A 27,444-nucleotide genomic window follows, 5' to 3' on the forward strand; every position below is an offset into this window, starting at 1 on the left:
GTTACTCAGGACATGTGTGCTGCCTGGCTCCTCCCCTGGCCACTCGGCTGGGACGGGCGGGGCACCAGGCTGTGGATCAAGCAGAGCTGGCACCGCCACGAGGGGAGGCAGGTGGTAAATGTCCTTCCCCCGGGGGTCTCCAGCAGCCTCTGCCGTGACAGGCCAGGCCCCAGAGGAGGCACCGTGGAGGGGCGGTACCAGGACTCTGTGTGTCCCTCAGCAGATGAAAGGTGTCTCACGTCCTTTTGTCTTGTTGCTGGACAAAACACCTGACTTCCCCCGCTAAAGGGGAAAGGGTCATTGTGGCTCACGGTTTGCAGCAGTTTCTGTCCACAGCCAGCTGGCTCCAGGCAGGGGGCCTGGCGGGGAGAGCGGCAGCAGGAGCCACAAGAGGCCTTAACAGCCCCTGTCTGCCCCTTTTATTCTGTCTCTAGATTGCTGGGCTTAGGACAGGGCCAAACCACTCAGTGATCACACACGGTTAATCCCCGCATCGCACACTCTCGTTCAGCCACCCCCAAAAAGCCCCATCGTAGTCTGCAGGCGGCTTTGAGGGGCCATCTAGACACAAACCATCACAGACAGGAGAGGAGAGATGTGTTCACACACGGTGGCACGCTGCTCTGTCAGGAAAATAACCTGGAGTCATTTGTAGAAAACAGATGCATTTGAGATCATGATGTTAAGTGAAATAAACCAGACACACAGACGTAAATGTCGCCTGGTTTCTCCTCTATGAGAAACCCTCAGTATAAATAAATTAAAGAGTAAGATAAACAAAGTTAGTAGAAAGAGGGAGAGAGAGTCTTGTGAATGGGGAAGGGACGCAGAGGGGGGAGGGAGGAGGGGACGTGGAAGAACGGAGATGAGCGCAGCCTGGGCCGGGAACGGGTCACCGCGCAGGGCAAAGGGGACCACGAAACCCAAGTTTACAGAAGTAAACAGCAAGAATGAAAGCACAGCGCTCAGGGCATTTGCACAGTGATCCTGGTCACGTAGCTGCCACCAAGGCCCAGAAAAAGAGTGTGACCGGTGCCCCCAGGTGTCCCCCGGCCCCTCCCCGCCCGCGTGGTCACTGCCAGCCGTCTTGTCACCACGTGGTGACCCTGCCTCCACCGAGTGGAGCTCACACCCGCCCTTCGGCGCCTGCTCCTCTTCTCGAGCGCTGCCCTCCTGATGCCCAGCCGCGTGTGGGGCCAGCGCTTCCGGCCCCTTTGCCGAGGGCAGAGTCAGCACCTGGCTGCGCCACCCTCCCCTGCCCATGCTACCGCCGAGGGGCACTTGGGCTGCTTCCAGTCTGCGAGGAGTCAGGCTGCTCTGGGCATTCTCGTGCCAATCTTTTGATGTCTGTACGGATGCATTTCTATGCAGACGAAAAGTTCTGAATTACTGTGTGTTAATTATACATGTTGATGAGGTTCAGTGATGCTTCACAAACACACACAGAGTAGACCGATTAAGGCAGGGTGGGTGGGTCTCCCTCTCTGCCTCTCTTGCGTTTGGATTCCTGGAGCGCCTTTCTGCTAGGTCTTCAGGAAGGACGCACTGGGTGGTTGTGAACCCCAGTCACCCTACTGTGCCTTGGGGGGCATCGGGATGTCTTCCTTTTGCCTAGCTGGGGATTCGAGCCTTGCTGTTCACCTTCCCTCTGTCTCCCCTCCTCTCTGCTCCTGTCTGTGATTCTCTTGGGTAAACACCCCAAAACTGAATCGCTGGGATTTAGCATAGGCACCGATGAAGTTGTCATGTAACATGATACATGATCACACCAATTGTCACTTCCCTAAGAGGACCTGAGTGTGACTGTTTCACCCATCTGTTTATACCCCTGCAGATGCATGGCATTGAAGACGTCCTGTTGGCCATCCTGGCGGGCAGGAGGTGGGATGCCCAGCCTTGAATGGTGCCCGATGTGGCAGGAGGTGGCAGTGATGGTGATGGGCCAGTCCATTCCTTCCTCGGTCCTCTGATGGAGACACGATCAGCCAGGAGGCCCACCACAAAACAAGAGGGAAGAGCAGGAGCTGTGTGATTTATATTTCTATTTCAAACAGCTTTCTCGCAGCCTATGTGATTCACCATTTGCTGTGTGGAACCTCAGTGGCTGTTGGTGTGGCTGTGAAATCACACAGTTGCTTCCGGAGTCCACTGTAGAGCATCTTCCTCATCCCTAAGAGCAGCCCCGTGCCCTGTGCCCTCCCAGGAGCTCCCCACCCAGCCCGGGCAACCCGATCTTCCCGTTTCTGTGGACTCCCCAGCTGTGGGCTTTGTACTTGTGCGGTGCGGTGTGTGTGGCCGACCTCTTTCATGCAGCATTAGCATTCTCAAAGCCCCGAGAGCCACACTGCAGAATAGAGCCTCGCCTTTCTCCCTGCTGTGGCCAGGCAGTACTCTGTTTTGGATACAGTACATTCTGTCCATCCATCCATTCACTGACAGGCTCTGTATCCTTTAATTGCTTAAAATGTTGACCGTTCCTGAGTTTCGTAACATGACATCATATGTAATTTATGTTAGTATGAAACTTAACATACTAATACAAAAGTGCTCACCTGTGGTTTGTAACTAAATCAATGCATTCATTTATAAATAGATGGGGGAGACCATCTCAGAAGGTTTTACTGGTGGAAATTAATGCTCATTAAGATCCCTGCTTTGGCAGTGATGTTCTCTTTGCTTGGGGGTTAAAAGTAGCATTGACTCCCTCTGGGGGTTCCCTCCCACCCGAGTTTGCTGATTTCAGAGGCCCTGAAAGTTGAGAGGCCCTGGAGGCAGCGGGCAGTGCTGCCGCTGGGGTAGCAAGGGTTTCAGTTCTTTGATTTTAATTTAGGGGGAAAAGAAAAAGGCCATGCCGCAGCAGTAGCTCCATGTCAAGCCGCTGCTTATCATACTGCGGTGTTATCCTCCCTCTGGCCGCTCTCGATTCTGCATCCTCTGGAAGGGTCCAGCCCCTGAGTGCTGCCCGGTCCCCGTCTCAGGACGCCCTCTCTGCGTGGACATGTCTGGCAAGGTCGGGACAGCCTGGCCTCCCCCAGGAAACACCTCCTGGTGGCAGGGACAGAAGCCCACTCCCCTTCACACAGGAGTTTGCCATGGTGTGACTTCAGCCCTCACCCAGGGACACTTGCAGATGGTTCTGATTGTCCCCTGGTATCCAACAGGTGACCCTGGGGAGGCAACTGGGCCACCTGCAGTACCCAGGACTCCTCTGGTTCCAAATATAGACGGTGCAGCAGCACAAAGGGGACTCAGGGAGGCTACTGGACGGCCCAGCACCGGTGTCCCTCGTGGCAGGCTTGTCTCACAGCGTTTGCGCCTTTGTGTCCCTCTGAGGATGAGCTCGAGTCTCCTCTGTTTATACACTGACGTATGTTCCTCCCGAAGTCCCAGCACAGGACCATGCTGCCCTAGAGTCACGGGCCTGGAGATCAAGTGACCCACAGAGACTGGTGAGCAGCCCTGGGGCGAGACTGCAGGGGACGGGGACCACGGTCCACGTGCTTGGGGGAGCAGCCTCTTCTCCGTCTGTGGTGCAGGTGACTGCTTCTGGGGCTCATGGGGGCTTCTCAGGGAACTGGGGGCCCCGATCGAGCATGCTGCACCCTGGAAGTCTTTCCAGAAGTCAGTGGCGCGGCTCTGGTCTCCCGCTGTGGACCCTGAGACCCTCTGTGTAAGGGTCAGCAGTGTGGACACTCAGTGGACGCACAGGAGGGGACGCGCTTTGTTCTGCTTTCATCCAGCAGTGAGTGCGAGCCCCGTGTTTACAAACCTCTCCACCAAACACCAGAAAGCAAAGCACCGAACGTTTGCAAAACTAAAGCTAAAGGAGAAGAGAGCCCGTGGCTGTGAACACCTGAGTCACCTCCCCGGAGAGGGCGTGCTCACTGCAGGAGGGGAACCAAGCACACAGCCCCAAGGGCCCTTCAAAGGTGCATCAAGCCTGGTCCCAGACGGCGCCCACAGCCCACCTGCTGCCTTCTGAAGCCAGAGACAAGGTCCGGGGAGCCGCGCTTCTGTGTCAGGGGGCCTAGGGGTGGCGGAGGTGATGTCACACAGACCTTGGCTGTGCTGGGCTCGTCCACCGTGGTTAGAGTTAGGGTTAGGGTTACGGTCGGAGGGCAGAAGGCCCACGAGTTAAAGGGGAAACAGTGTCAGCTGCCAGCTGCTGATCACATCACCTCCTCAGCCCCACGGCAGTGCTGAGGCCTCAGCCCCTGCACCTGGGCTGTGGCTGCTTTTAGGGTTTGAGCCTCTCTGGTGATCGAGGTAAAATAGGCCCATTCAAGGGGTCTCAGTCCACTCTGACCGTGCCCCCATCAGAGGAAATGTGGACACACGAAGGTTACAGGAAGACACAGGAAGACAGTGGCCGTTCATGACCCCAGGTGACACTGTCCTGCCAATGACGTGCAGGTCCCGAGTCCCCCAGAAGTGTGAGACCGTGTGCTTCCATGGTAGGGACCCCTCCATCTGTGGTGGTGTGTTAAGGTGGCCCTGGCAAACAAGCCCAGGCACTGCCTTTCCTGGCCTCCTGCCCCTTGGAGTGCAGGACTTTAATTTTGTTTCCAATTGCATTTAAATTTGCTTCTCCAATCAGCAGCAGGAAAGTACACCAAACCTAACGCTCTAGGAAGTTTATCAGAGCGCCCCAGGAAGGCCCTGACAGCCAGGGAGTCTCTCTTGAAATTTTTTTCTTGTCGGTTTTTCCAGGGCAGAATTTTCCTCCTCAGTTCCAAATACCACCTTCTTCACAGTCCATGGCCTCGGGAGGACTCTTGAAGTGTTTGGAGTCCCAGCGGGCGACCCTTGCAGGCCCGCGTGCCTGGAACTGGAGACCCCCTTACGCTGTTCTCTCTCCGCCGGGATCAAGGGGCGCAGCCTGCTGCTGTGAGAGACCCGGATGCCAGGGTCACTGCCTTGCCCAGGAAGAGAGGGTGTGGGAGACAGGAGGGCATCCTGTGGGCACAGCTCCTGTTACAAGCCCTCTGTTTAGGTAGAAACCAAGAACAGAAGAATGGAAGGTTCCTCTCAGATACCCACTTTTAGACTGAGTCTTTGAATTTCAGGGGGCTCTGATTTTTTTTTAATTATTTGTCTGTTCTAGACATCAGTCCTTGTCTGAGGGACAACCAGCTGAACTATTTTCCTGTTCTGTGCATGGTCTCTTTACTCCACTGCTGATTTCTTTTGCTATGCAGAAGCTTTTTAATAAGATGAGGTCCAAGTTGTCGATTCTTTGAAGTATTTCCTGTGTGATCTGGGTTTTGTTTGGGAAGTCTCTGCCTACAACTATCTCTTCAAGATTGAAGAAATACAAATAAATATATGAAAAAATGTTCAGCATACAGTGAAGCCACAGCCTGAGACCGTTCCTGGCCCCTGGTTATTTGAGAGATGCAAATTAAAATGATGCTGAGATTTCACCTCACCCCAGAAAGAATAGCTGTCATCAAGAAACCAACCACTAACAAGTGCTGGTGGGCTGCAGGAGCCTTCCCCACTGTGGGTGGGAGTGCAGTCTGGGGCAGCCACTGTGGAAATCAGTGTGGAGATCCTCACAACACTAGGACCAGAGGCCCCATTTGACCCAGTTATTCCTCTTTTGAGTATCTTCCTGAAAAAATTCAAAACACCATACCAGGGTGATACATGTGCACCCGTGTTTATAGCAGCACAATTTGTAATAGATAATTCTTGGAAACACCTTAAATGCCCATCACTGAGGAACAGATAAAACAAGACATGGCCTGTTTATACAGTGCAGTACTACTCAGCCATAAAGGATACACTTAACACATCTATAGATAAATGGATGCAACTTGGGACTGTACTCATAAATGAAATAAATCAGACTCACACGTGTAGACGGTATATTGTTCCCCGGTGCGAGAAGCTGAGAGAAAACAAGGACCCAAATGTACCACGGATATCGTGAAAAGGGAAGACATTTTCAAAAGGAAAGAGGAGCTAGGATGAGGGAAGAGGAAAGAACAAAATTACAAGCAAGTTAGGCCACTCGTTCCTCGGAGTTCGCCGGAGAGGAAGGTTTGTGCTAATGTGTTTGGAGAATCTTACCGTGTCTTATACTCTGAGTAACTACTTGGCAGGTAACAATACACAATGTGTTAACTATTGTTACTCTCCTATTATTTTGTTTTGAAATTTTGTTTCATTTTTTCCCATAAAATTTTAAAAAACTTGATAGAAAAAAATTTTTTTAAAAAGAATGAAAGAAAAGCCAGTGGATCCCTAATGCGACGCTAACTGGGCTGTGACAAACACACACAGATGCTTCTATGTGGCTCCTTTTGTAGAAAGTGCACCTCCACGAAGGCAGACAGTGACCATTAGGTGCCCAGGGCCGCTGTGACACATCACCATGTACCGGGGACTTTAACAGAAACTGAGTCTGGCAGCCCCAAATCAAGGTGTCAGCCGGCCAGCTCCTCTCAAGGCTGCGGGACAGGGACTTCCCCGCCGGCTGTCGGCCTCCTGGTGCTCCGGGGTCGAGGCACCACGCCAGCCTCTGCTTCTGTCCCCCCGTGGCTACCTCCCGTGGGTCCCTCTGTTCAGGGACATTCTCCTCCCTGGGTGTGGTCTCTGTCCTCTCCTCACGAGGACACCAGGCATCAGGTTGGGTCTCCTTTACCCAGTGAGGGTCCCGTTTCAACTGGATGGCATTTGCAAACATCCTGTGTATTTCCAAAGTTCAGATTCATTCCCAGGTGCCACGAGTTAGGATGGGCCACTCTCGGGGGTAATGAGTGGTCGCAGGAGGTTTCAAGATGCTGGCAGTGCTCTGCACGGTCTCAGGCTGTGGCTTCAATTATGAAATGGAATTTATGGAATTTATCCAGCTATTCTCTTAGCATATATGTGTTTTTCTATATATATATATATATGTTATGCTTCCATAAAGGTTTTTTTTAAAGTCACCTTTGTTGAGGATTTTTACTTGTTTACTCTTGCAATTTATGTTTTTCTAAAACATTAGCAAGAAGAAAATCTCCTGGCATCTCAACATGAGGCAGAGGAAGACTAATTGGATAAATTACCACGGCTTTGATTTCACCCCTGGATCTGTGATCCAGACACCGAGTAAAAGCCACAATGTGTTCAGTATTTGATGATTTTATTTTCCACAGCAGTAGCTGTGTGCTTCTGAAAACACGTTTGCACATAAGTGTCTCCGCACCGTGTGTTTGTTTGCAGAGTGGTTTGCCCGCCATACAGGGTCAAAGGGCTGTGCTTTAATTCCAGGCTCTCAGTAGTCACGGGCTGGGTCCCTGGTCCAGAGCCCTTAGAGAACCACACACAGGGACGAAGAGCTGAGAACTGGGGTTCAGATTGCCTGGGTGGAGCCCCAGGCACCGCCATCTTCTGTAGCATTATAATGTTATCATGCATCTCAATTTCTCCACCTACGAAATGGGTCAGTAAAATAGTATCTAACTCACCACAGGACTTTAGTGGGTTCTGAGACAAGCCGGTATCTATGACTCACATAGAGATGCAAGTGTCTGTCACACGGTAACCGGGCAGATTGGGCGTAAGCACTCGCTACTGTTATTACTGTTACTGTGTCACCACAGGGGCTGCAAGTCTGTGGCTGTTGCCAGAAAGAGAGTCTAAGGCTGGTGGCTGTCCCGCTCCCCCTGGGAGCAGGGCTGGGGACATAGATGATGGGGGGAGGTCTTATTATCTGAAAAGCAATCTCTTATTGGATTCTTTCTGGCCAGATGTTCCGTCACGTGGAGTGGTTCCCGTGGACCACATCAGTAACCACAGAGCATCACATCAAGGTCTTCCAAAGTGGGACCCACCTCCCCGTATTGTGCCTGGGACTGAAGCCTCAAAAATGAAACCTTTCTCCACTGCAGCAAACAGAAGTGGTGCTCGGCATCCTAGTGTAACCTGGTCCTCAGACGTCATCCTGGAGGGCGCAGGCTTTCCTGGGAATGAACTAGAGTCCCGAACGCCTGCTTCACAAAGCCAGGAAGGCCATTTGGAGGGGATGACCGGGCCTGGGGAGCCCCACCGCACAGTGGCGGCAGCCGTGTGGGGGCTGTCAGGCTTGCTCCACCCGGTCTGGACTCACCTCAGTCCTGTTCTTGTTGCTGTAACAAAATGCCACGGGCTGGTACTTTAAAAGGTTCAGTGGAAGTTCATTTTAGCTCATGGCTCTGCAGGCTGGGAAGCCTGAGAGCACAGCCCTGGCATGTGGAGAGGGCGTCCTGCTGTGACATCACACAGGATAGGTCACACGATGGCCCCAGGGCTGTCACGGGGACCCACACCCATGACCTCCTCCCAAGTGCCCCCACCCCAGAGCACCATCGCCACATGAACGGGGGTTGGGCTCCCAACCACACAACTTCAGGATATATACATGTATGACACACACATGTATACAACACATATATATACGACATACATCTATATATTTATTGAGCTTTTATTGAGACTGTGACCCAGACACTATTCCAAGCCCTGTATAAGCCCTTTGTGTGATGTACACAAAAGCCACACAAAGCAGGTGTCACCGCGATGAGAAACCTGGTGCCCAGAGCTTCAGGGACTCTAACCCGGGACCGTGCATCTGGAGGCTTTAACCTCAGCAGTACCCGGCTCCAGAATCCTTCCTTCCACCAACTGGCGCTCGGACTCCTCCTGTTCTGGTAGTGTCACCCCGTCACCATTTTGGTGAGATGCACGCCCTGGATTAATGTCCCCTCATTTTCATCCACATTTCCAGCTCTGCGCGCTGGTGGCTTCCATCACTGCCTGAGGAACTGGGATAATGTTGGGGTGCATTAGGCCTCAAGAAGCAAGGCCCCGACCTTCTCCTGCCCTCTTTCCACCTGCTCCCCTCTCTCCGAGACGGGAGGATGTAGAAACTAGCATTTCTTTTTCTTAGGGTTGGTAATTAAAAAACTACTATTATTTTCCTTTCTTTTCAGTCTAGGAGCCATGAAGAAATTGTCAGCTTTACAAAGTTCCCCATTTCTGAAGGGCTTCTGTCCCCGTGCCTGCCAGGAAGGCACACAGGAGAGTCTGGCCCGGCCTTGCTGGGTGCCTCCCTCCTGGTCTATTAGGCTGGTCAGACCCCTGAGCCTAGCAACGTCAACACAGTACCCGTGCTCCGACCTGGACACACTGTAAGGTCTTCATGAACGCTGAAGAAAAAGGGGCTGGAGGGCCTCTGACCGCAGGACTGAAGGAAGCACGCGGGATGGTGACCCAGGACCCATCCACAGGCCACAAAGGTCGTGCGTTCCAGCTCCTCAGGACCAGGAGCTCGTGAACTCAGGACCTGTTTGGATCTAAAATGTCCCCAAAGCCCTGTGCTAACAGTTTGGTTACCATTCAAAGGGCTGTTGGGAAGTAAATGTTGGATTAATCCACACACACGGCCCAGAAACAGTGCAGTCCGTCAGCCAGGGACTGAAGCCTCTAAAACCATGAACTAAAATGCAACCTCCTCCTTGAAGTCCTGTGAGCTCCTCTAGCAAATGAATCGAATAAGAGAAAGAGGTTAGATTTGGACCAATGTGTAGCTGGCCGCTCAGGAATTCGAGGACAATCTCGGGGTTTGCACCATCTACCTGTGGGTCCTGACACCGTCTTCTGCAGGTAGACAGTGTCAGAACTGAGTCAGACAGGGACAGTCTCCACTGCAAAACTGCTTGCTGGATGGCGGGGAGAAATTCGTTCCCACATCCTGTGAAGTCCAGGTCATGGTGTGACAGAAGAGGAAAGCCGGGCACCTTGTGCCCCAGGTGTTTGTCCATCCCTCCCCATTCCTAAAAGTCCTTTCATGCATCCATTCCTTAAACTCAGTCCCAGCTGGATGCTGCCGTGTCCTCTGTGGTGGGAAGTGGAAAGACCACGGGTTCTGGTCATTACTGAAAACTGAAAATATGCCCTTGAGAAAAAACTAGTTAGACATTTTTTGCACTGGAAAGAGAAAAAAATCTTTTAAAAGTGAAAGAGTCCATAATGCATTTCTGCCAATAATCAGAGTGCTCTCATGCATTCATTACCCTTCACGCTGCTGCCGGCTCTGCGAGGCAAGGCTCTCCTTCACCAGGGTTAAGTGAGGACAGCTTGCCGAGGTAGCCTGGACTGTGCTTCTAGGAGAGTCTCCCAAGGCTGGTTAAGGCGGGTGTCATCCAAAGGAGTGGCCAGCCAAGACTAGGTCACCTTCAGAAGTTGCTCACTTTCAGCTGACTGGAGCGAAAGCTGGAGCCCTGGTTATTATGCAGGGGTGGGGCGGGGTCAGTGTTGATTTTATTTAAGAGATCAGACTCCTCCTCTTGGGCAAAAGAGCGTCCTGTGCTTGGACCTTGGAAACAATCCTAAGCTAGGTCTCGCTCTTTGGAAGTGTTACAAATATCTTCCTATCCAATTGACCTTACTGGGGCCCAGGTTTCAAAGCAAAGCCTGGAAAATTTAATCAAAGCAGTTTGCTTTGCTTTTGATGGGCTTTTTCAGAATAATCGCCTCTGCCTTCTAAAATGTGTCTGGGAAATGTGAACTTTTTTTTGCTTATGGAGCATTAGCTGCTGCCCAAGAAGTCCCAGCAGGGCAAGTCCCACCTTGGGTAACTTCTGAGACTTTCTGAGTCAGAGAGGAATCTCAAAGACCACCGGTCACACTCCTTCACAGTGCAGACGAAGAGGGCAAAGCTCAGGGAGGCTGTGGGAAGCCACTGGAGGATTTTAAACAGGAAAGGCCCAACAGAACCACTTCTGGGCTTCTCCTACTGAATTCACTTAGCAACTCTATGGCTTTATGAAAGCTAAGTGTCCAAGTGACCATCATAGGTTGGGGTCAGTGTGCCCAAACCAATCAGAAGAAATCCAACTACGAGAAATAATGAAGCACTACCTCTGGACAGCCGTTAGCAGCTCGGGGCTGAGGAGGTTCAGCTGAATGCAATGTTCATGTGAGTCTGCAGAGACAGTGGCCAGCTGGATGCTTAATCGCCTAATTAAGTTCTAATCGTAGGACAACCGCTCTGTGTTAGTATGCGGAGAAAGTCTAGGAGGACACACAGAATTGCCGGGGAATCAGGTGGAGGAGCAGACTGTTTACTTCATGCATGCCTCAGTAGTTGCCTCGTTTTTACAAAGAGCATTTTATTTTGTACTAAGCAATCTTGAAAATTTTAAAAAGTAGTGATCAACAAAAGCTGAAGTTGCAGGAGAGTCTTTAGATGAAGAGCAGGAATAGACTTGCAGGGTATCCATTGTCTACCCGTGAGCAACAAAAGGATATCAGTATCTAAGCACCGGGCTCAGAAGGAGAGAGACCACGGCCAGTGTGCTGGACCCAGGGTCACAGAGAGGATTCTGAGCAAGTGCACTTACTCCGAGTTTTGGGGAGCTTCGTGTGTAAAGGAGGGAGTTACCTTCCACGTCAGTCTGAGGAGCTTATACGTGGAATTTCATTCATTCATTCAGCCAGTCACAGAAAGAAACCGTAAACAAAAGGTGTCTTCTTCAAGGCACTACCAAAGTGCATCCTCTAAGGAAAACAGTCTAGTGTAAGATGGACAAGCTACTTGCTCTTGAGCATACCCAAGGACAGTTGGCTAGCCAAAGGTCCAGGACAAGAACCTGCCCTTTTCAGATGGGCTGTGAAACGTCTAGTGATGCTCACCAGTTTGTAATCACACTGTATTTCTGCTAAAAAAAAAAAAAAAAAGTTTCCTGGAAGGCTCCGAATCCCAGCAGCATGAGGGAAGCTGTCACTATTCACGTGATATTCAGAGCCTTTAGAGAGTTCCTCATCGCCCTCCCTGGGGTGCCTTGTTAGGCGCCCACTTCTGGGTCCACGTCTTTTACCGGGCACCCTCTTGCCTCCTCCCCATTCTTTTTGCACTTCTCCACCTGGTGAGGTGCCCCTCGGTGCTGAACCCGTCTCTGGTTACTGCCTGCCTGTGTTCAGGGCTCCTCCTTATCCCCAGTGTTCCTGCCACCCCTAGAAGGAATCCAAGCACAGGGCAGCTTCCAGCTCGCCCTGCCTGGGCTGTCCACGTCCAGGGCGTACCAGGCTAACCCTGTTAAACACCTCTGCTGTCTCCCTGACACGTGGGTATTGGGTTCCAGTTAATTTTCTGTTGGTCTCTGCCATTAGATCATGAATCTCTTGGGTCAGCAGCTTGTTCAGTTGAGTCCAGAGTGGCAGGGTTTGGTAAAAGGCCTGGCACCCGCATACTCACCCAGAAAGCTGAGCTGAATGGATTTAAACACCGGTGAGTTTGTTGGCTAGGGGCACAGCACTGGATTCATCCCCAGCTGGGTTTTCGTCGCTTCCCCTGGTTACCCACAGTCCTCACACCCACAGCTACTGCACCTGCTTCCTAAAAGGCAGCGCATGTGAAGGCCGGTGTCCCAGCGTCTGGAGCGTTCGGACTCCAGAAGGACAACTTTATGCTGTTACACTTTCATGCTTAGTGTTGCTGGGTTACTGCCAGGAAGCTCACTTTCACGTTGTGAGAATTTGTGTGCTGCTTTCTGGATGCCTATGCCGTGTTACACCCTCGCCAGCAGTGTGCGGGTGCACCCGTCTCCCCGTCCTCGCTGACGTTCACACTGTGAATTTGAATTTCCATAATGATTAATGTTGTTGAGCAGCTTTTCACAGGCACATTAGCCATTTGTGTGCCTCCTCTGGCAAAATGCCTGTTCAAATATTTTGACATTTTTTAAGTTGGCGTTTTAAAGCATTCTTTATATAGTCTAGGTATGTCTTATCAAATATGTAATTTAAAACATGTTAAAGATAAAGCTTCTCTTTCATCGTCAAATAATTTTCTTTTTGATACTACTATGAATTGAGTTGTTTTCTTACTTTTATTTTGAAATTGTTGCTAGTATATGGAAATATAATTACGTTTTCTGAATCCTTGCTAAAATCGTGTGTTGGTTCTAGTAGGGTGTTTCAGTCAGTGATTTGCAAGGGAATGAATTATGCATAAATTCACAGGAGTGTCTTATAGGAGTGTCAGGTGCAGAAGAGTGCAAGTGATCTGTCTGCATGCTGGAGATGTAAAGAATCCAACTGAGGGCCTGGATCCCACAGCAATGCTCTGCCTGGCTCCAGCCAGAGGCCGAGAGAGCCCACAACAAAGTCTCGTGCAAGTCTGGGTCAAGGGCCTGCACTGGGAAGGTTCAAAGGCCAGCAGTGGAAGCTAAAAGTCAGCAGCAGTGGGGTGAAGGATCTGCACTGGGGCCAGGAAGTGACGCTCAAGACAAAGGCAGAGACCAGAGCTCCCCTAAAGAGAGCTGCAGCCATCCCTGTGGATGGCATGGACCTGAGTTTCTCCAATGGACAGGAACAGCTGAGTTTGTGTTGGGAAAACCAGCCACAGGAAAGATCCTGCTAGGAAATCGGCAGCATTCAACCTTCTCCTCCCGTTTCCCTTTCATGCTGCTGACAACCATCCTGAGGGGGGTCTCCATGCTCAGAACCACACTGACTCAATTCAGCTGGAGATTCTCACTTAAACTGATCATTAGTTAAATCTCTTCATAAAGGTTACATTTTTTTTTGGTAGATTCCTTAGGATTTTCAATGTATAGGACCCTATTCAATTTTCTTGACCTAAGGTGAAAGTTATACCATGTAAAATTAACCAATTTAATACATTCATATTGTTGTGGGGCTGCCTCTTATATCTACTTCCAAACCAACAATCTAAAGGAAAACTTCATATTAAGTTTTTTGTTTTGGTTTAGACTTAAAATGTTTCCCCAGACCTCATGTATTTGAACATTGGTTGTCTTGGTTACTTTTCTCTCGTTGCCTAGACAAAGTACCTGATGCCCAAAACGAAAGAGGGAAAGGTTTATTTATTTAGCTTAGTTTGACGAGGTTTCAGTCCACACTCATCTGGCTCCAAAGCAGGGTACAATGACTAAGGGGCAACTGGTCATGGCGGATACCAAAAGGGACGGGAGCAAAAGGGAAGAGCAAGCTGCTTCCCCTCTCTTACACTGCATGCAAGCTACCTGCACCAGGGCAGATGCAGCACGCACACCGCCATCTTTGAAAGCCCCACACCATGATCACATGAACCTCTAGAGGGACTTCCAGACCCAAACCATAACAGTGACTGAGTCACGGGGTGCAATAATCATCACGGCTGAGTTCATAGCTAAATGGTTGGGAGAGGTGTGTTGCTGGGGTTGGGCCTTTGCAGAGATCCTCCCTCCTTTCTCTGCTTCCCGGCTTCCGTGAGGTGAATGGCTGACCTCCGCTATGCTGTTCTGCTCAGAGCCAGCCAACCGTGAAGTAAATCCTCTGGAAGCCTTGAACTAAAATAAACTTCTTCTTTAAGCTGTGGGCATTGGGTATTTTGTCTCAGCAATGGCAAAGGAAGGAATACAGAAAGCTGGTACAGGAGGTATAGGATCATTGCTGACTGTACCTAGTGATGTGGTTTGGAAGTTTCTGGAAAGCTTTGGGAGAGGAGTTTAGAAAGCTTTGGTGATGCAGGCTGGAGAAGCCCTAGAATGCTATCAACAGAATTTCATGGGCATTCTGGTCAGAGCCCAGAAGACCAGAATGCTGACAGGAATGTGGACAGTGTTACGGATTAAAAACTGGAGGTCAACTTAATGCCAGCTGAATTAAAATCAGCATGATGCTGAGCCTAGATGGCCCACCTGAGGAAAGTTGCCAGCATAGGGATGTGAAGAAGGGGCAGCTGGGCATTGTGGGTTCTCCTAAGTGTTGCTGTTTGAGCCATTGGTTCTCCTGGAGGAGCTCGTCATGCTGGCTTCCCCAGTGTGAGTTCAACCATTGTCATCTGAGGAGCTCAGGACCTTGTTGCTGAGAGTGGCTGTGGTTCACTTTGGGGGAGCTCTGGTCCTTACATCAAGCATCGCTTCCTAGCTCTGGAGGGGAAGACATGTACCGTTTAATCTCCAGGACAAACTTATCACGCTGGCTTTCTGGCATGTACTTGGTTGTTCTTGGGCCTCCATGTTGCTGAGGATGGCTGTGATGCTTTTCGGGACAGCCCTGGTTTTTGTTTGGAACGTGACTTCTTGGCTCCAGCATAGAACCCTCAACCCACCAGCACAGCTCCTTCACCCCACTGGCATAGGCTTTCTAGCTTCCGTTGCTGACCGTTGGGCCTCTCAGCATGGATCCTGGTGTGAGTCCTTCTCAGGGGCTCTAGACCTCCAGTTGGACTCATGGGAGGCATTGTCATGGGCTGTTGGTTTTCATCTGGACTCATGTGGGACATTGCTGTGGGATCCAGGCCCTTGGCTGCATATTCTGTGTTTAGTGTTGTGGACAGATTTCTTGCACTTTCTTGTGTTAACTTTGGGTGACCATCATAAAATAATATTAAAATTCTGTGTCCTGTTTCTAATTGTTCTCCTCACAACCCCTGACTACAACAGAAAATAAAAGCTACTCTCGAGGTTTCAGATAGGAATGGGGACTATATTGGAAAGTGAACTAGAGAGCATACTCATTTCATTCTGATGAAAAATTTGTCTATATTTTGTCCTTTTTTTGCACGAGATTGAGATTAAGGACAATGAAGTGATTACTTTGGAAGTACAAATTTTAAGGTGGTCCAATGTTCAAGTTGTGGCATGGTTACTGCTGGCTTTTTGCCTGATCTATAGTGAAAAGCCAGAGGAAAAAAGCGGAGCTATATGATATGAAAAATTTGAAGTTTCAACAGAAAGCAAGCACCTGTAAGGTTGTGACCATCAGAACCATGATTGCTGAAAAGATTAGTATTTAAAAGAAGGCAAATATTTGCATCAGGACGATAGGAAATATTGCTTGAAGGCATCTCAGAAATCAGCAATGGCCCACCCACTGCAGACTCAAAGATACAAAAGTGTAAGTCTTTCATTTGAGAAGACAGTCAGGGGCTCAGCTTGAGAAGGACCATCTGAGAAACTGGCTCCCAAGGATTCACTTCTCTGAACTCACCCATCCAGGCGTGCAGAGGCCACGGGAGCCATAGTCCAGTGGTGCCCACATACTGCTCAAGCTGACAACAGATCCTGCTGTCATTCATGTGGTGCTGGAATTACAGGCATGCAGATTGCAAGAGTGATGGGTTTATGAAGGCGTCCACCCAAATTTTAAATGAAGACCTGTAAGGACAGGCAGTGTGCCCTGAAGAGGTGTCTGAAGATGTGAACAGGAAGCCAAAGGTTCAGTTGAGATCCCAGAAAGTTAGAGATGCAGGGATGAGGGACAGCTGCTGATGAAACCACAGGCAGAGAGCGGAGCAGCCGGCGAGAGGCGTGTGAGTGGCAGCTGGCAGTGCTGTAGGGCGGGCTGAAGGGGCTCCCACATTTCACCCCACCCTGCCCAGGTTGGGACTGCAAGATGTAACGTTTGTCCTGCTGGGTTTTGGCCTTACTTCCTATTGCCCTCTTTTTACTTTTTGGAATAAGAATGTTTACCCTGTGCCATCATATATTTGAAGCATTTAAGTGTTTTTCTTCTCTGCTTTTTTGAGTTTTACAGGTTCTCACAGTGAAGACTGGCCTTGCATCTCAAAGGAGGTTTTGGACTTGCGTTATTCAGCAATGCAGGTAATGTTAAAAGTGGTGACTCTGGGGGAGGGACCAAATGCATCTTGCAAAAGAGATGGACATGAGTCTTTAGGGGGCCAGAGTTGGAATGTTATGTCTAGATCTGAAATGTCCCCCAGAGTCTCATGTGTTTGAAAGGTGATTGTATCACAGGGCTCCACATTCATCAGTGGAAGGAATGTGGGGTACAGGTGTGCGCCGTGTTGCCAAGCTCATTGTCCTCATGACAGCTGTTCTTAGTTGCCAATGGATTGCTTTTGGAATTAGAGTATGTATCTTATCTCTTTTTATGTAAAGTGGAACTTTGGAATGAATCCATTGGAAACTGGGCCCAGTAAACCTCTCCTCCTTTAAGTTGTAGGTGTCAGGGATTTTGTGCATAGTGACAAGAAAGTGACGAAAATGTGATCAGTGTTACTCCTTCTCAAATCCCCTAACCCCTTGCAGCGATTTTAGTATCTGTGGACTCACCTGGCTTGCATAATTACATAAATGAAATCGTAAGGTGTGTGCCTTTGTGAGTTCTTTCACTTAGCATAATGTTTCTGAGTTTCATCCACACTGTATTATGTATCTTTCCCTTATTCCTTTCTAAAGGCTGAATAATATACCATAATAGATATCAATCACATTTTCTGTATAGATTGTCATGTATTTGGATTATGGCTCTCTTTGGGCCACTACCAACTGTGCCACTATGAAGTATTTGTGTGCAAATGCCTCTTTGAAGCCTTGTTTTGATTTCTTTTGAATATAAATCCCCCAGAGGAATTTCTGAGTTCCTTGGTAATTCTGTTTGACATAGAATTAGCATTTGTATTCTTTTTTGTATTCTTACCAACAATATATGTGAGAGTCCAATTCTTCTCTACGTCTTTGCTGAAACTTATTATCTTCTTCCTGGTTTTTTTAATTGCAATCTTGCTGGTGGATACGAAGTACGTTTCATTGGTAGTTTGACTTGTGCTTCTATTGGGGTCATGTTTTATAACCTGTGTATTGTAATTTTTATTATTTTCTTTCTTCCCTTCCTCCTGTCTTCCTTCTCCTTTCTTTTGTTTGTTTTTTGAGACAAGGTCTCACCATGTGGCCCAAGCTAGCCTCAAGCTCACAGCAGTCTTTCTGCCTCACCTCCTAAATGGGATCCAGGTATGTGCCATGTTTTCGTGACTGCCGTTCTTAGCTGTTAACGGATTGCCCTTGATGTTAGAGTATGTATCTTATCTCTCTATGTGAGACATTTCCTGGCTTAATTTAAATAGAACACAGCAAGCTTGTCTTCATTTGATTCGGCTTTCTTTGTACTATTACGGTCACGTGGATTGCATCTCTATACGTATTGGAAAATGAATAGCAGCACCATAATTATTGATTTAGATAATACTTTGTCTTTTAAAGAAGTTAAGAGACAAGAAGAACCAAGCATGTGTCTTCAGCCTTTTATATTTGCTCCACGTCTGGCGTTTTCTTCTTCCTCTCCACTGACGGTAGTGTCTCACATCAGCTGCTCCCGGCCTGAATAATGTTTTTGCTGTTTCCTGTAAGGCAAGTGTTCCGCAGCACTCACTCAATCTTTGTTGATCTGCAAACGACATTATTTTGACTTCATTTTTGAATGATACCTTTGCTGGAAGCAGAAGTGTTTTTAACAGTGTGTTCTTTCAGCATTTGAATATGTCATCCCGCCGCCTCTTGATCTCTGTGGGGAGGGACAAACCACAGTGCCACATGAAACCTCAGTGCTTGCAGATCAGCTCTGATCCAGATCTAATCTCTGAGCGTGTCAGGGAAACGGCCTTATGTGCTGCTCTGAGACTCCCCGGGAGGACAGATGCACATCAGCATCTCCTCTGAAGGAAACTGGGACACAAGAAGGAAGAATCCACTGAGAGTCCACGGAACCAAGGGAGTGAGGCGTGGATTTGTCTTCATCATTATGACACGCAACATTTTCATTGTAGGACATGCAGCAAATTCAAATGAGCAGGGGAGAATAACATCTATCACTTACCCTGCCACTGAGAGATAACTCCTGATATGCTTATATACAACTTTCTTGGTTTTGTGTGTGGGAAAGACAGTGAGAGGAGCGGCTATTATATAATCCACGTGAGTTCTTATTTGTGTTGGAAGCTGTCTCTTCTTTTTAACCCCTGAAGTCACCATCTCAGTGACTTTGCTTGGTGCTGAAACAAATCCCCAACACCTAGAGTTAAAGGAAGGGAGGGTTATTATGCTCACAGTCATAAAGGTTCGGTCCATGGTCAGCTGGTGAGGCAGGGTGGTGTGGCACAGGGGCATTGTGGAGGGGGTCAGCCCACGGCAAAGCAGGTCAGGCAGAAGCCACCAAAGCAGCAAGTGACACAGCAGCCTGCCTTTGTCCTTACATTACCCAGGCCACAGGCCCTCAGGGCAGGCAGCTCTCCCATGTCCACACCCAGGACTATGCCGCGTCAATCAGGGGGCTGATTCAGTAATCACACACACTAGACCCAGCCCCCAGTTCCGAGAGGGGCTGCAGAGAGAAGGCAGAACAGTGGATCCTGAGATCGGATCCTGAGATCATGAGAATCGGTCTTTAAAGGAAGAGCTAAGGAATTCATCCATAACCAGATGGTGGGACTCTCAATACCTAGGAAGACTGTTACTACCTGCTGTGTCAGAGGGCGGGAACAGAACAAAGATTGTATTCCTCAGACGACCTGTGGTGATGGGCTAGTTTTCAGTTTGCAATCCATCCTGGACTGACGATTTGCCATAACTGGAAATCACACATTTGGATGTTACAGCAATTTCAAATTGTTGTAAATTACTCTAAATTTTTGCAGTTATCACAGACTGATAACAGTGTGAAGGCCAACACAGACCGATGAATCTCACGCTGGCAAGGACTATAGTAAAATACTTCGCTTGTTACAGTGGCAATTTAGATATCACTGGGATAAAGGCAGTGGTAGACTCCAAGTGTTTAGTGGCTCTTGGGGTGGGGGTGGTAGAGGAACCCCTGCTTTATAGCATTTGACGATTTTCATGGTGGAATGCTCACACTGTAGCAGACTTCAGGCTGCCAGACCAATGCATTCAGAACAGAGAGCAAATGTGCACAGTCATCTGCTGCACCACTGTTTGACACAGCCTACAAACAGCCTTCAGTTAGTAGCAATCATCATAAGAACCTAGGCCATACAGCCTCCAAAATGGGAAGAAAATTCAAACTCATCATATCCAAAGGAGACCAGGAAAGAGAGGTTAAAAAATATCCTGTCTTTGATCAAAATATTTCTCTAATTATTCAACCTAGGCCCTGCTCCAGACACAAGAACTTGGCTCCCTGGCTTCCTTTTCAATTTAAGCGAAGACCTTTAGTCTCAGCCAATCAGATGGCCTCCCTAGTCTCAGCCAATCAGATGGTCTCCCTAGACTCAGCCAATCAGATGGCCTCCCTCGGCTGAGCCAATCACTCTAGAGTACTTTCTCTAGAGGTAGAGGAAGTTTAAGCTTCCGGGGAGCTGTGGGGGGAAACTAGTTCACTTTCAAGTGTCATCAGTAGCAGCTCTGGGGTCTGTGGTAAGTGGTGGCTGCTCTGTAAGAGTCCACAAGGGTTGGAGTTTACTCCCTGACTCTCCTGGACGAGCTAAGATCCCTAATAGCCTTGGTATGTTCCCTTTTTTGCTTATTAACCATAAAAATTTGTTTGTTTCCAACTAAGAACAGTGGTGGACACCACATCACAACCTCAGTTTTAAAAATAACATCTGTATTGAGATGTAATTCACCTACCTTACAACTTACCAAATTAAAATGCAGACTTCAGTGGCTTTTGATATTCTCATGAACTGTGCAATCGTCCCCACAATCAGTTTTGCATTTCCGTCACCTCAAAATGAAACTACCTGTGAGCACTCATTCTATTTTTTCCAATGCCCTGCATCCCACCGCACCCCCAAGTCCTAGGGAACCCCTATTCATTCCTCTTCCCGTCTCTGTTTTTTCTGCTGTGGGCATTGAAGATCTGGCTGTGACTGGCTGCTTACACTTAACTGCAAGTATTCAAGTTTCATCCACATAATGATGTGTGAAGAAATTTCATTGTGTACATAAACCTGATTTTATTTATCCATTCATCAGTCAAATATTCAGGTTGGCTCCAGTATTGTGAACAATGCTGTTGTGGATGTTACTTACAAGTATGCTTTGTGGATGGCTGTTTTCATATTCCCTGGGGTGACACCCAGGAGTGCAGTTGTTGAGTGACATGGTAATTGTGCCTTTAACCCTACGCTGTTCTCAAAGCAGCCGCAGTTTCATGACCTCTCAGTGTGGCATGAGGCGTCCCCTTTCTCCAAATCTTGCCCAGTACTAATCGGCTATCTTTTTATTGCAGCTATGAAGTTGTGTCACTGTGGTTTTTGGCTTGCATTTTCCTGATGGCTGATGATGCTGGACATATCTTCACATGCTCGTGGGTTGTATCTTCAGAGAGATGTGCCTGCTCAGATCCTTTGTTCCTCCATAAATTGGGTTATTCATCTTTTTAATATTAAGTCATACAGTTCTTTTACATTCTAGATGTAAGCGCCCGATCAGATGTATAATTTGCAAATATTTCCTTCTGTTCTGTGGGCTGTCTGTTCCTTTCCTGCCGCACACCTCATTGTTTATTTATAATATGGAACTAGATAAATCTTGAATTGAGTCCTGGCAGGATTCCAAACACTGATGATTTGTATTTAGAAAACACTACAGAGATTGCTCGGAGCTAATGTGGCTTACTGAGAATAAGAACTAACATCGTTTTACTTTGTTCTTAAGACCTCGCTTTCCTTCTCATTAAAAATACACGGTATGATGGAAATACAGTGCAGTTTTAAATTTTTTAAAAGTTTACTACGGTGCAAGACGCAGTGCCATTGATTCTCCTCAGAAGGACGCGGTTACCCCCTCGCGCTTGCTCCTTTCTGAAGCAGCTGTGGAGTCCTCTTTCCTGAGGAGCTTTGGGTGCACTGCCACAGCTGCCTCCCCGTTCTGAACTGATTCAAAATGCTTTCCTCCCCTGGTCCTTTTGACTGTGGGGAAAAGCCAGGAGCTCCACAGTGCCAGATCTGTTGAGCAAGGTGTCTGAGACACACGGTAGCATTTTCACGAGCCTTCCTCTGGCTGGCACTGGACAGCAGCATTCACCCTATTGTTGACCACGCCTCCTCAAGATGCTTGTGGAAGGGGACTTCCGGAATGACTCGGAAAGTGGCAAGATTGATGGGGTGGGTATATTCAAGCAAGGGGGAAGATTTAGGGGAAGCTTAATGGCAACGTGTGATGTACCGTAATAAATTTTAAAATGTAAACAGTCACTGTATATTCTAATCATCACTTGTATTATATCCTCTTGCTCATAGATCAGTGATGGCAAATATTTTAGAGTTTTCAATGATAGCCAGCATCCCACTGTGGCATGCAGGCCACGGCCTCACACCACTGCTGTAGACAATGGTGTAGAGATTTGTGCAAGGAAGAAGACTCTCTGTAAGAGAATATTCTGGTAAAAGTTGAGATTGACTGTTTCATCAAATAGGGGATTCTAATCATGACCAACACCCAGATCGGGCCATTGGACTGACTCTCTTAAGGATGTTGCTAAAGAAATGCCTGACTTAAATTACGTAGCTTATAAAACCTTTCCTCCTCCTACTGTTATTCGCTCATTTATCCATCTATCTGCTCACTCATTCCTTGTTCAAGAAGAAAAATCAAAAGTCTTATAGGAATGTGTAAAATACCACAAGATTGCCAGTGGCCAGTAAAGAGACTCAAAGATGTGAAAATTAAGGAAAAGACACAGAAGTTAAACATGCAGCTTATCATCAAATACGGTGAGTTCCACCTTAGTTTAAAAACATAATTATGGTAAGAGCTAATGTGGCTTACTGAGAATCAGCCACATTAATACTCCTCGCCTTGGTTACCTTTCCGAAATGTTTGCCTCTCCTGGTCGTTTTGACTTTGGGGAAAAGCCTGAAGTCGAGGGCCTGTTTAAGTTTTGTTGCACAGAAATCACCCAAATGGTTTGAATGGATTCAAGACGTGGAAGCAGTCACAGCTGCATGAACAAGACGCTAGGGAAGGGAACTTTCAGAGCTGCTGCAGAAAGGGGGAGACCATGCTTACGTGCGGCTGAAGCGGGGGATTTTGAGGGAGGCCAAGGGCAGTGGTCTGGTCCTGTAACGAATTAACATTTTTAATCTAAAGGCTCACTGTGCCTTCTGATCACACCTCGTCCTTGCTGTTGCTGGGGTGTCACTGGATAAAAGCTTGGGCTGACACTCCCAGGCCTGCACGGGGTGCTGGGACATAGTAATTCTGCCTGGGTGATCATGGGGCCCGTGCGGACTTGATGCGTTTGTTTGGGTGATGGTGAGGTGCTATTCCTTAAGGAAAAATAGTGGGAAACAGTCTCTGGGAAATAATCAACAGCCCCCACCGGCTCTCACCAGGAACATGCTATTCTTTTTGCTCTTGACTGTTGTCGTGAACCAGTATGTCCCTGCAAGGGGACAGACTGCTCCTTTTTCCATGTGTTCATAGCTGACTTGGATATAGTCTTTTGCTTTTGGCAAGCTCATTCTTTCTTTCTTCCTTTTTAATTGCTTTTCTTTGCTCCCTAAAGCAAGGTCATTATTCACATAGAATTTGGAGCTAGAAAAGATTTTCTGCCTGCACAGATGGAAGAATAGAGTTCAGCGAGACTGACCTGTCCAGCCCAATCAAGGAGTCAATAGTAGAAGTGAGACTCAAACCTGGCGCCAGCTTTACTTGGTGTCCCAGTTCTACCTCGCCTGCTGTGCAGGAGGCCCTGTCCCCGTCAGGTGCTCCTGTGGCCCTTCCCGGAGGAGATGACAAGGATGTAAGCAGTGCATCTGAAAAGACCCCACATCTCCTGCATTTCCCTAAGAAAATTATTAATGGTGAGGCCAATCAAAAGCCAGATAAATCCACCCAGATAAAGCACAACGATTCCCGTTTGAAATGGATGGAAGCTTTTGAAACAAACTCCTGGTCATTTCCAGGCTTCCTGTTCACCCTGCAGCGCCCAGGACTCCCTCCCGGCGGGATGAGAAGGTTACTGTGTGCATGCACTCCACTCGACCCCACTCCACCCCACTCCACGCTGAGCTTGCCTTTTGGCCTGTCTTTTCTTTTTTTCTCAGCTCCGTTTTTGCACTGCTTGAGGGTCTGGGGGAACCCTGCGAACGCCAGAGTCTGAACCCATCACCCCTCTGCAGCATCGCGCTGTCCACAAAGCTGTCTGTCCACAGGTCTGCCAGGGGGACTTGCTTCATGCAGGAGGGAGACACACAGTGAACCCTGGTTTCTATGCCATAGGTCCCCCGAGATAGCACTGTGCTATGTGGGGTGGGCGAGGGGCAGAGCACATGTGTGTACGGCTGGGGGAAGAAAGGAGGGAAAGATTAATAGGAGAAAGAAAGAGAGGAGAAATTCTAGAATGCGTGTTAACTGAAGTAACTTTGGGAGGATAAGAAGGGGGTGGATGGAGATGGGGTCAGAACTCACAGAAAGGGGGTGGGAGGGGATGCTCAGGTCGGGGACACAGGGAGAAGGGTGAGTTCAGAGCCTGTCCCCCCGCTTTGCGTGGCTACCTGCCTGTCCATAAGCACATGATATAGGGGTTCAGACTTGAGGACAAGTTCCACCCATCAGAGCATCCAAGATGGAGAGGCTCACAGCCACAGAGGAACCCCAGCTCTGGGGGAAAGGGAACCCTAGGGGGACTGCTGCAGGGTGTCACTTTGCTGGTGCTTTTGTGGTGAGGGCCAAGGACGCTAGCAGCCCCCAGCTCTTGAGGAAACTGGCTAAGTAAATAACAACCATCTGCAAGTGTCCAGCTTATATCCAGATGTCCCCCAAAACCCTCATGTGCTCACGGGGGAGGGGCTTTCAGGAGGTGACTGGGTCACAGGCATGAGGTGCATTAGTAGATTAGTTCCCTAATCAGTTTAGAGCTCACCGTGATGTTGGGAGGTGAAACCTGATTGGCGGAGGTGGTCACGGGGGCGTGGCCTGGAAGGGTCTGAGTCTCTCCTCCTCCCTGATCTCTCTCTGCTTCCCGCCGCCCTGACAGGAGCTGTCTCTCCTCTGCTGTGGCCACCTGCCCTGGAGCCACCCAACCTCTACAAACTGAAAGCTCTGGACTGAAACCTCTACAAACTGTGAGCCCAAACAAGCTCCTCCTTCCAGGTGTAGGCCTTGGGTGTTAGGTCTCAACAATAAGAAAGTAACTGACATGATTATGAATAATGACATAGCTATCTATTGATCAGCTTGCAAAGGCATAGATAATTTACCATGCAGCGGGAAAGAAGGCAGCTGTAAAACGGGGCAGAGAGTGGGTGCAACTTAACGCTGAGAGTTATGTAGATCTATAAAAATATCTGGGTGACAAAGTCGATGTCTGAGTATGTCTGAAACAGTGAAAACCACATGAAATCCACAGAGGAGTGGCACGCCATATTCATTCTTGACTTTTTGCTTTTGTGATGAATCTGTATTCCTTTTATAATCAGGCAAATGGGAAAGTCATCGTGCATGAAAGAGAACGGAGAGACTTCGGGTGAGCTGAAACCCAGCGTATGTTCGTCAGCTGGGTCTTGGGTGGTGAGGAGGCTTGCTGGAAGCCCAGAGCCAGCCCAGGACCACACCCTGGGTGCCTGTGGCCATCGGTGGCTCCATCTTTGTGGACTCTGTTTCCTCCCTTCCGGCTCCTGAGCTCTGTCCTGTGTCCCCAACCCCACTTCCAGGCATCGCGGGTTGCAGGTCCAGCAGCTGGAATGAGCAGTAGGGAGGCTGGGAGGGAGGAGAGCTTTGCACAGTGGCTGAGTCAGGCCCGGAGACAGCAGCGTCACACATGTGCTGCTGCAGTGGACACAGAAGGCCGGGGTCCTGCTGGTGTGGGACAGCTGGAGATCCTTGTAGAGGGGAAGCAGGGGGTGCATCCTTGGTCACTGCCTTCAGTCTCCTGAGCTCTGGGTCTGCTCACACTCAGATCGGCTCCTGGGGAGAGCACGGCCTTCCTCCCGGTGGGCTCGGGTGGCAGAGCTGGACCTGCACTGCTCTCCATCCGCTTGCTCAGGCTCACCCCGAACTCAATGCTCCATGCAAGCGTTTCTGTATACTGTGCACATCGGATAGGAGAATAAACCCTACTATTTAAAGCATAATTGCTGACAGCTGCTTCTGCTCACAAACAGTGATACGATTTCTCTCCAGAGGAGATGGTGTTGTGTTTAGCAAAACTCAATTTAATTAGATGCTCACGCAAGCCCCCCCCCCCCCCCCCCGCTTGCCAGGCGGCTGGCTGGGAAAGTGATCAGAAAATGGAGGTGACTTGGCCCCTGATAACAGATGAGAGGTTCTCAAGCTCCGGAAAGGGAGAGAGATGCGGGCACAATGGCTGGGAAGGCCCGAGTCTGGGTGGCTTGAGGACCACGATGCGGTGTGAAATGCTGACGAGGCTGGTTTGTTCCTTCAGCCCTGAGTCTCTGGCCTCCCGATTATCCCTTTGGAAGGAGCACTGCTGGCATGAAGAGGACCGGGCTGGGGTGGTGGGGCCCAGCCGTGCCACTTAGGGAGTAAGGCCCGTCACTTTGAACAAGTTCCTCAACTTCTCAGAGCGCGGATGTGGCCACTTGGACAGTGCGAGTGGCAGGATGTGAAGGATGAACTGACCCGCAGGACACAGCTCTTGGTACTGCGCGGGGCTAAGGAGCTGCTCAGTAACTGTCAGCAATGGTGACGTGTTGGTGAGGGGGAAGGAGAGAGCCAGGGTGACAGTGTCGTGACGTCACCTGGTGCTCGCCCAACAGCGTTCAGTGTGAACTGCAGCAGGTGCACACTAGGCTTGGAGGACTCGGCACAGTGGCTCTCAGAGTGTGGTCCCTGGCACCAGGCAGAAACTCCAGGCAGTTTCTAAGCCCAGGCCTGAGATCACGTGATCAGACACTCGGGGCCGGGCCCAGGAATCAGCATCGTCGCCAGCCCCTCCGTGCAACTCCACTATGCGTAGAAAACTTGGAAGCCTCTGCACTCGTGGATGCTTTTGGTGTCACACAAAGAAGCGGCCTCCTGGGCCATGCATTAATTTTTTATTTGCTCAAACGTGTGTGACACAATCTTGCACTTTGCTATATAAAGTTGTAAGTAAATAGAGGGTGAGTGAAATTTTGTTCATTGAGAAAACATAGTACATTAGCTTTTGAAAACTGATCTCAACTTGCTCTAGGGTTCCTGTCCCTCCAGGAAGGCCTCTGTTTACCTCACTGGGAGGCCTCGACATTCCAGAGTTCAGGCTCCCATGGGAGCTGCTTCTCCCCCTCCCTGATTCCTTCCTCGGGTGGCATCTGGGGACACGGGGGAACTGAGGGAGCTTGTTTGTGGCAGCAGGTAGAAATCTGACCACAAGCTCATGCCCATGGACGTGGCTGTGCTCTGAGGCTCGGGCACCAGCGGCTCGCATCCGGCCTTTGGGTTCCTGTGCTGGCACCTTCCTGTCACCATGACCCCCACTGCACTCTTCCATTGCAGTCTACTGTCCAGGCCGCCTATGCCCCAGTGACCTGGGCAGCAGGCAGCAGCCCAGGGCCAGGAGCAAGGAGGATGCCCTTAGTAAGAAAGGGTGATGCCAATGTACCTGCTAGCAATCACCATGCCCCCGTTAGCGAAAAGCCCAGAGAAAAGACCTGCATCTCAGAAATTGAGATTTAGTGAAAACAGGTGCTGCCCCGAGAGGAGCTGGTGGCTATCACTGCTTAAATGTCCAATTTAAGATTCTGCCCAAGAATTCAAGATG

At 49.2% G+C, this 27,444-nt stretch overlaps 1 protein-coding gene across 11 annotated transcripts; it reads left to right on the top strand.

Annotated features, from left to right (window-relative positions):
- The first annotated feature begins 16,467 nt into the window (after positions 1 to 16,467).
- On the top strand, positions 16,468 to 26,819 carry LOC134477434 (uncharacterized). 11 transcript variants are annotated; one of them, XM_063255530.1, is made up of 6 exons: positions 16,468 to 16,583; positions 17,660 to 17,732; positions 23,789 to 23,896; positions 24,721 to 24,808; positions 25,163 to 25,209; positions 26,128 to 26,819. In XM_063255530.1, the coding sequence occupies exons 2-6, from the start codon at positions 17,722 to 17,724 to the stop codon at positions 26,222 to 26,224; spliced, it is 351 nt and encodes a 116-aa protein (XP_063111600.1). In that variant the 5' UTR covers positions 16,468 to 16,583; positions 17,660 to 17,721; the 3' UTR covers positions 26,225 to 26,819. The 11 variants fall into 11 exon arrangements, 4 of the variants coding, with proteins under 4 accessions (XP_063111600.1, XP_063111599.1, XP_063111598.1 ...); XM_063255529.1 differs by lacking the exons at positions 16,468 to 16,583; positions 17,660 to 17,732; positions 23,789 to 23,896 and adding exons at positions 20,071 to 20,238; positions 20,968 to 22,453; positions 23,303 to 23,699 and having other exon boundaries at positions 26,128 to 26,818; XM_063255528.1 differs by lacking the exons at positions 16,468 to 16,583; positions 17,660 to 17,732; positions 23,789 to 23,896 and adding exons at positions 20,099 to 20,150; positions 20,968 to 22,453; positions 23,303 to 23,699 and having other exon boundaries at positions 26,128 to 26,818.
- The last annotated feature ends 625 nt before the right edge of the window (positions 26,820 to 27,444 follow it).

The sequence above is a fragment of the Cavia porcellus genome, unplaced genomic scaffold (genome assembly GCF_034190915.1).
Source record: "Cavia porcellus strain 051 isolate PalLab524CR breed Dunkin Hartley unplaced genomic scaffold, mCavPor4.1 scaffold_8, whole genome shotgun sequence".
NCBI lineage: Eukaryota > Metazoa > Chordata > Mammalia > Rodentia > Caviidae > Cavia > Cavia porcellus.

Coding starts and splice junctions, on each gene's coding strand:
- LOC134477434 (XM_063255529.1), top strand. CDS start 22,348: ATGTGTAAAATACCACAAGATTGCCAGTGGCCAGTAAAGAGACTCAAA. Junction 24,809..25,162: donor GACTGAAACCTCTACAAACT/GTGAGCCCAAAC, acceptor TTTTATAATCAG/GCAAATGGGAAAGTCATCGT. Junction 25,210..26,127: donor AGAGAACGGAGAGACTTCGG/GTGAGCTGAAAC, acceptor TTGTTCCTTCAG/CCCTGAGTCTCTGGCCTCCC.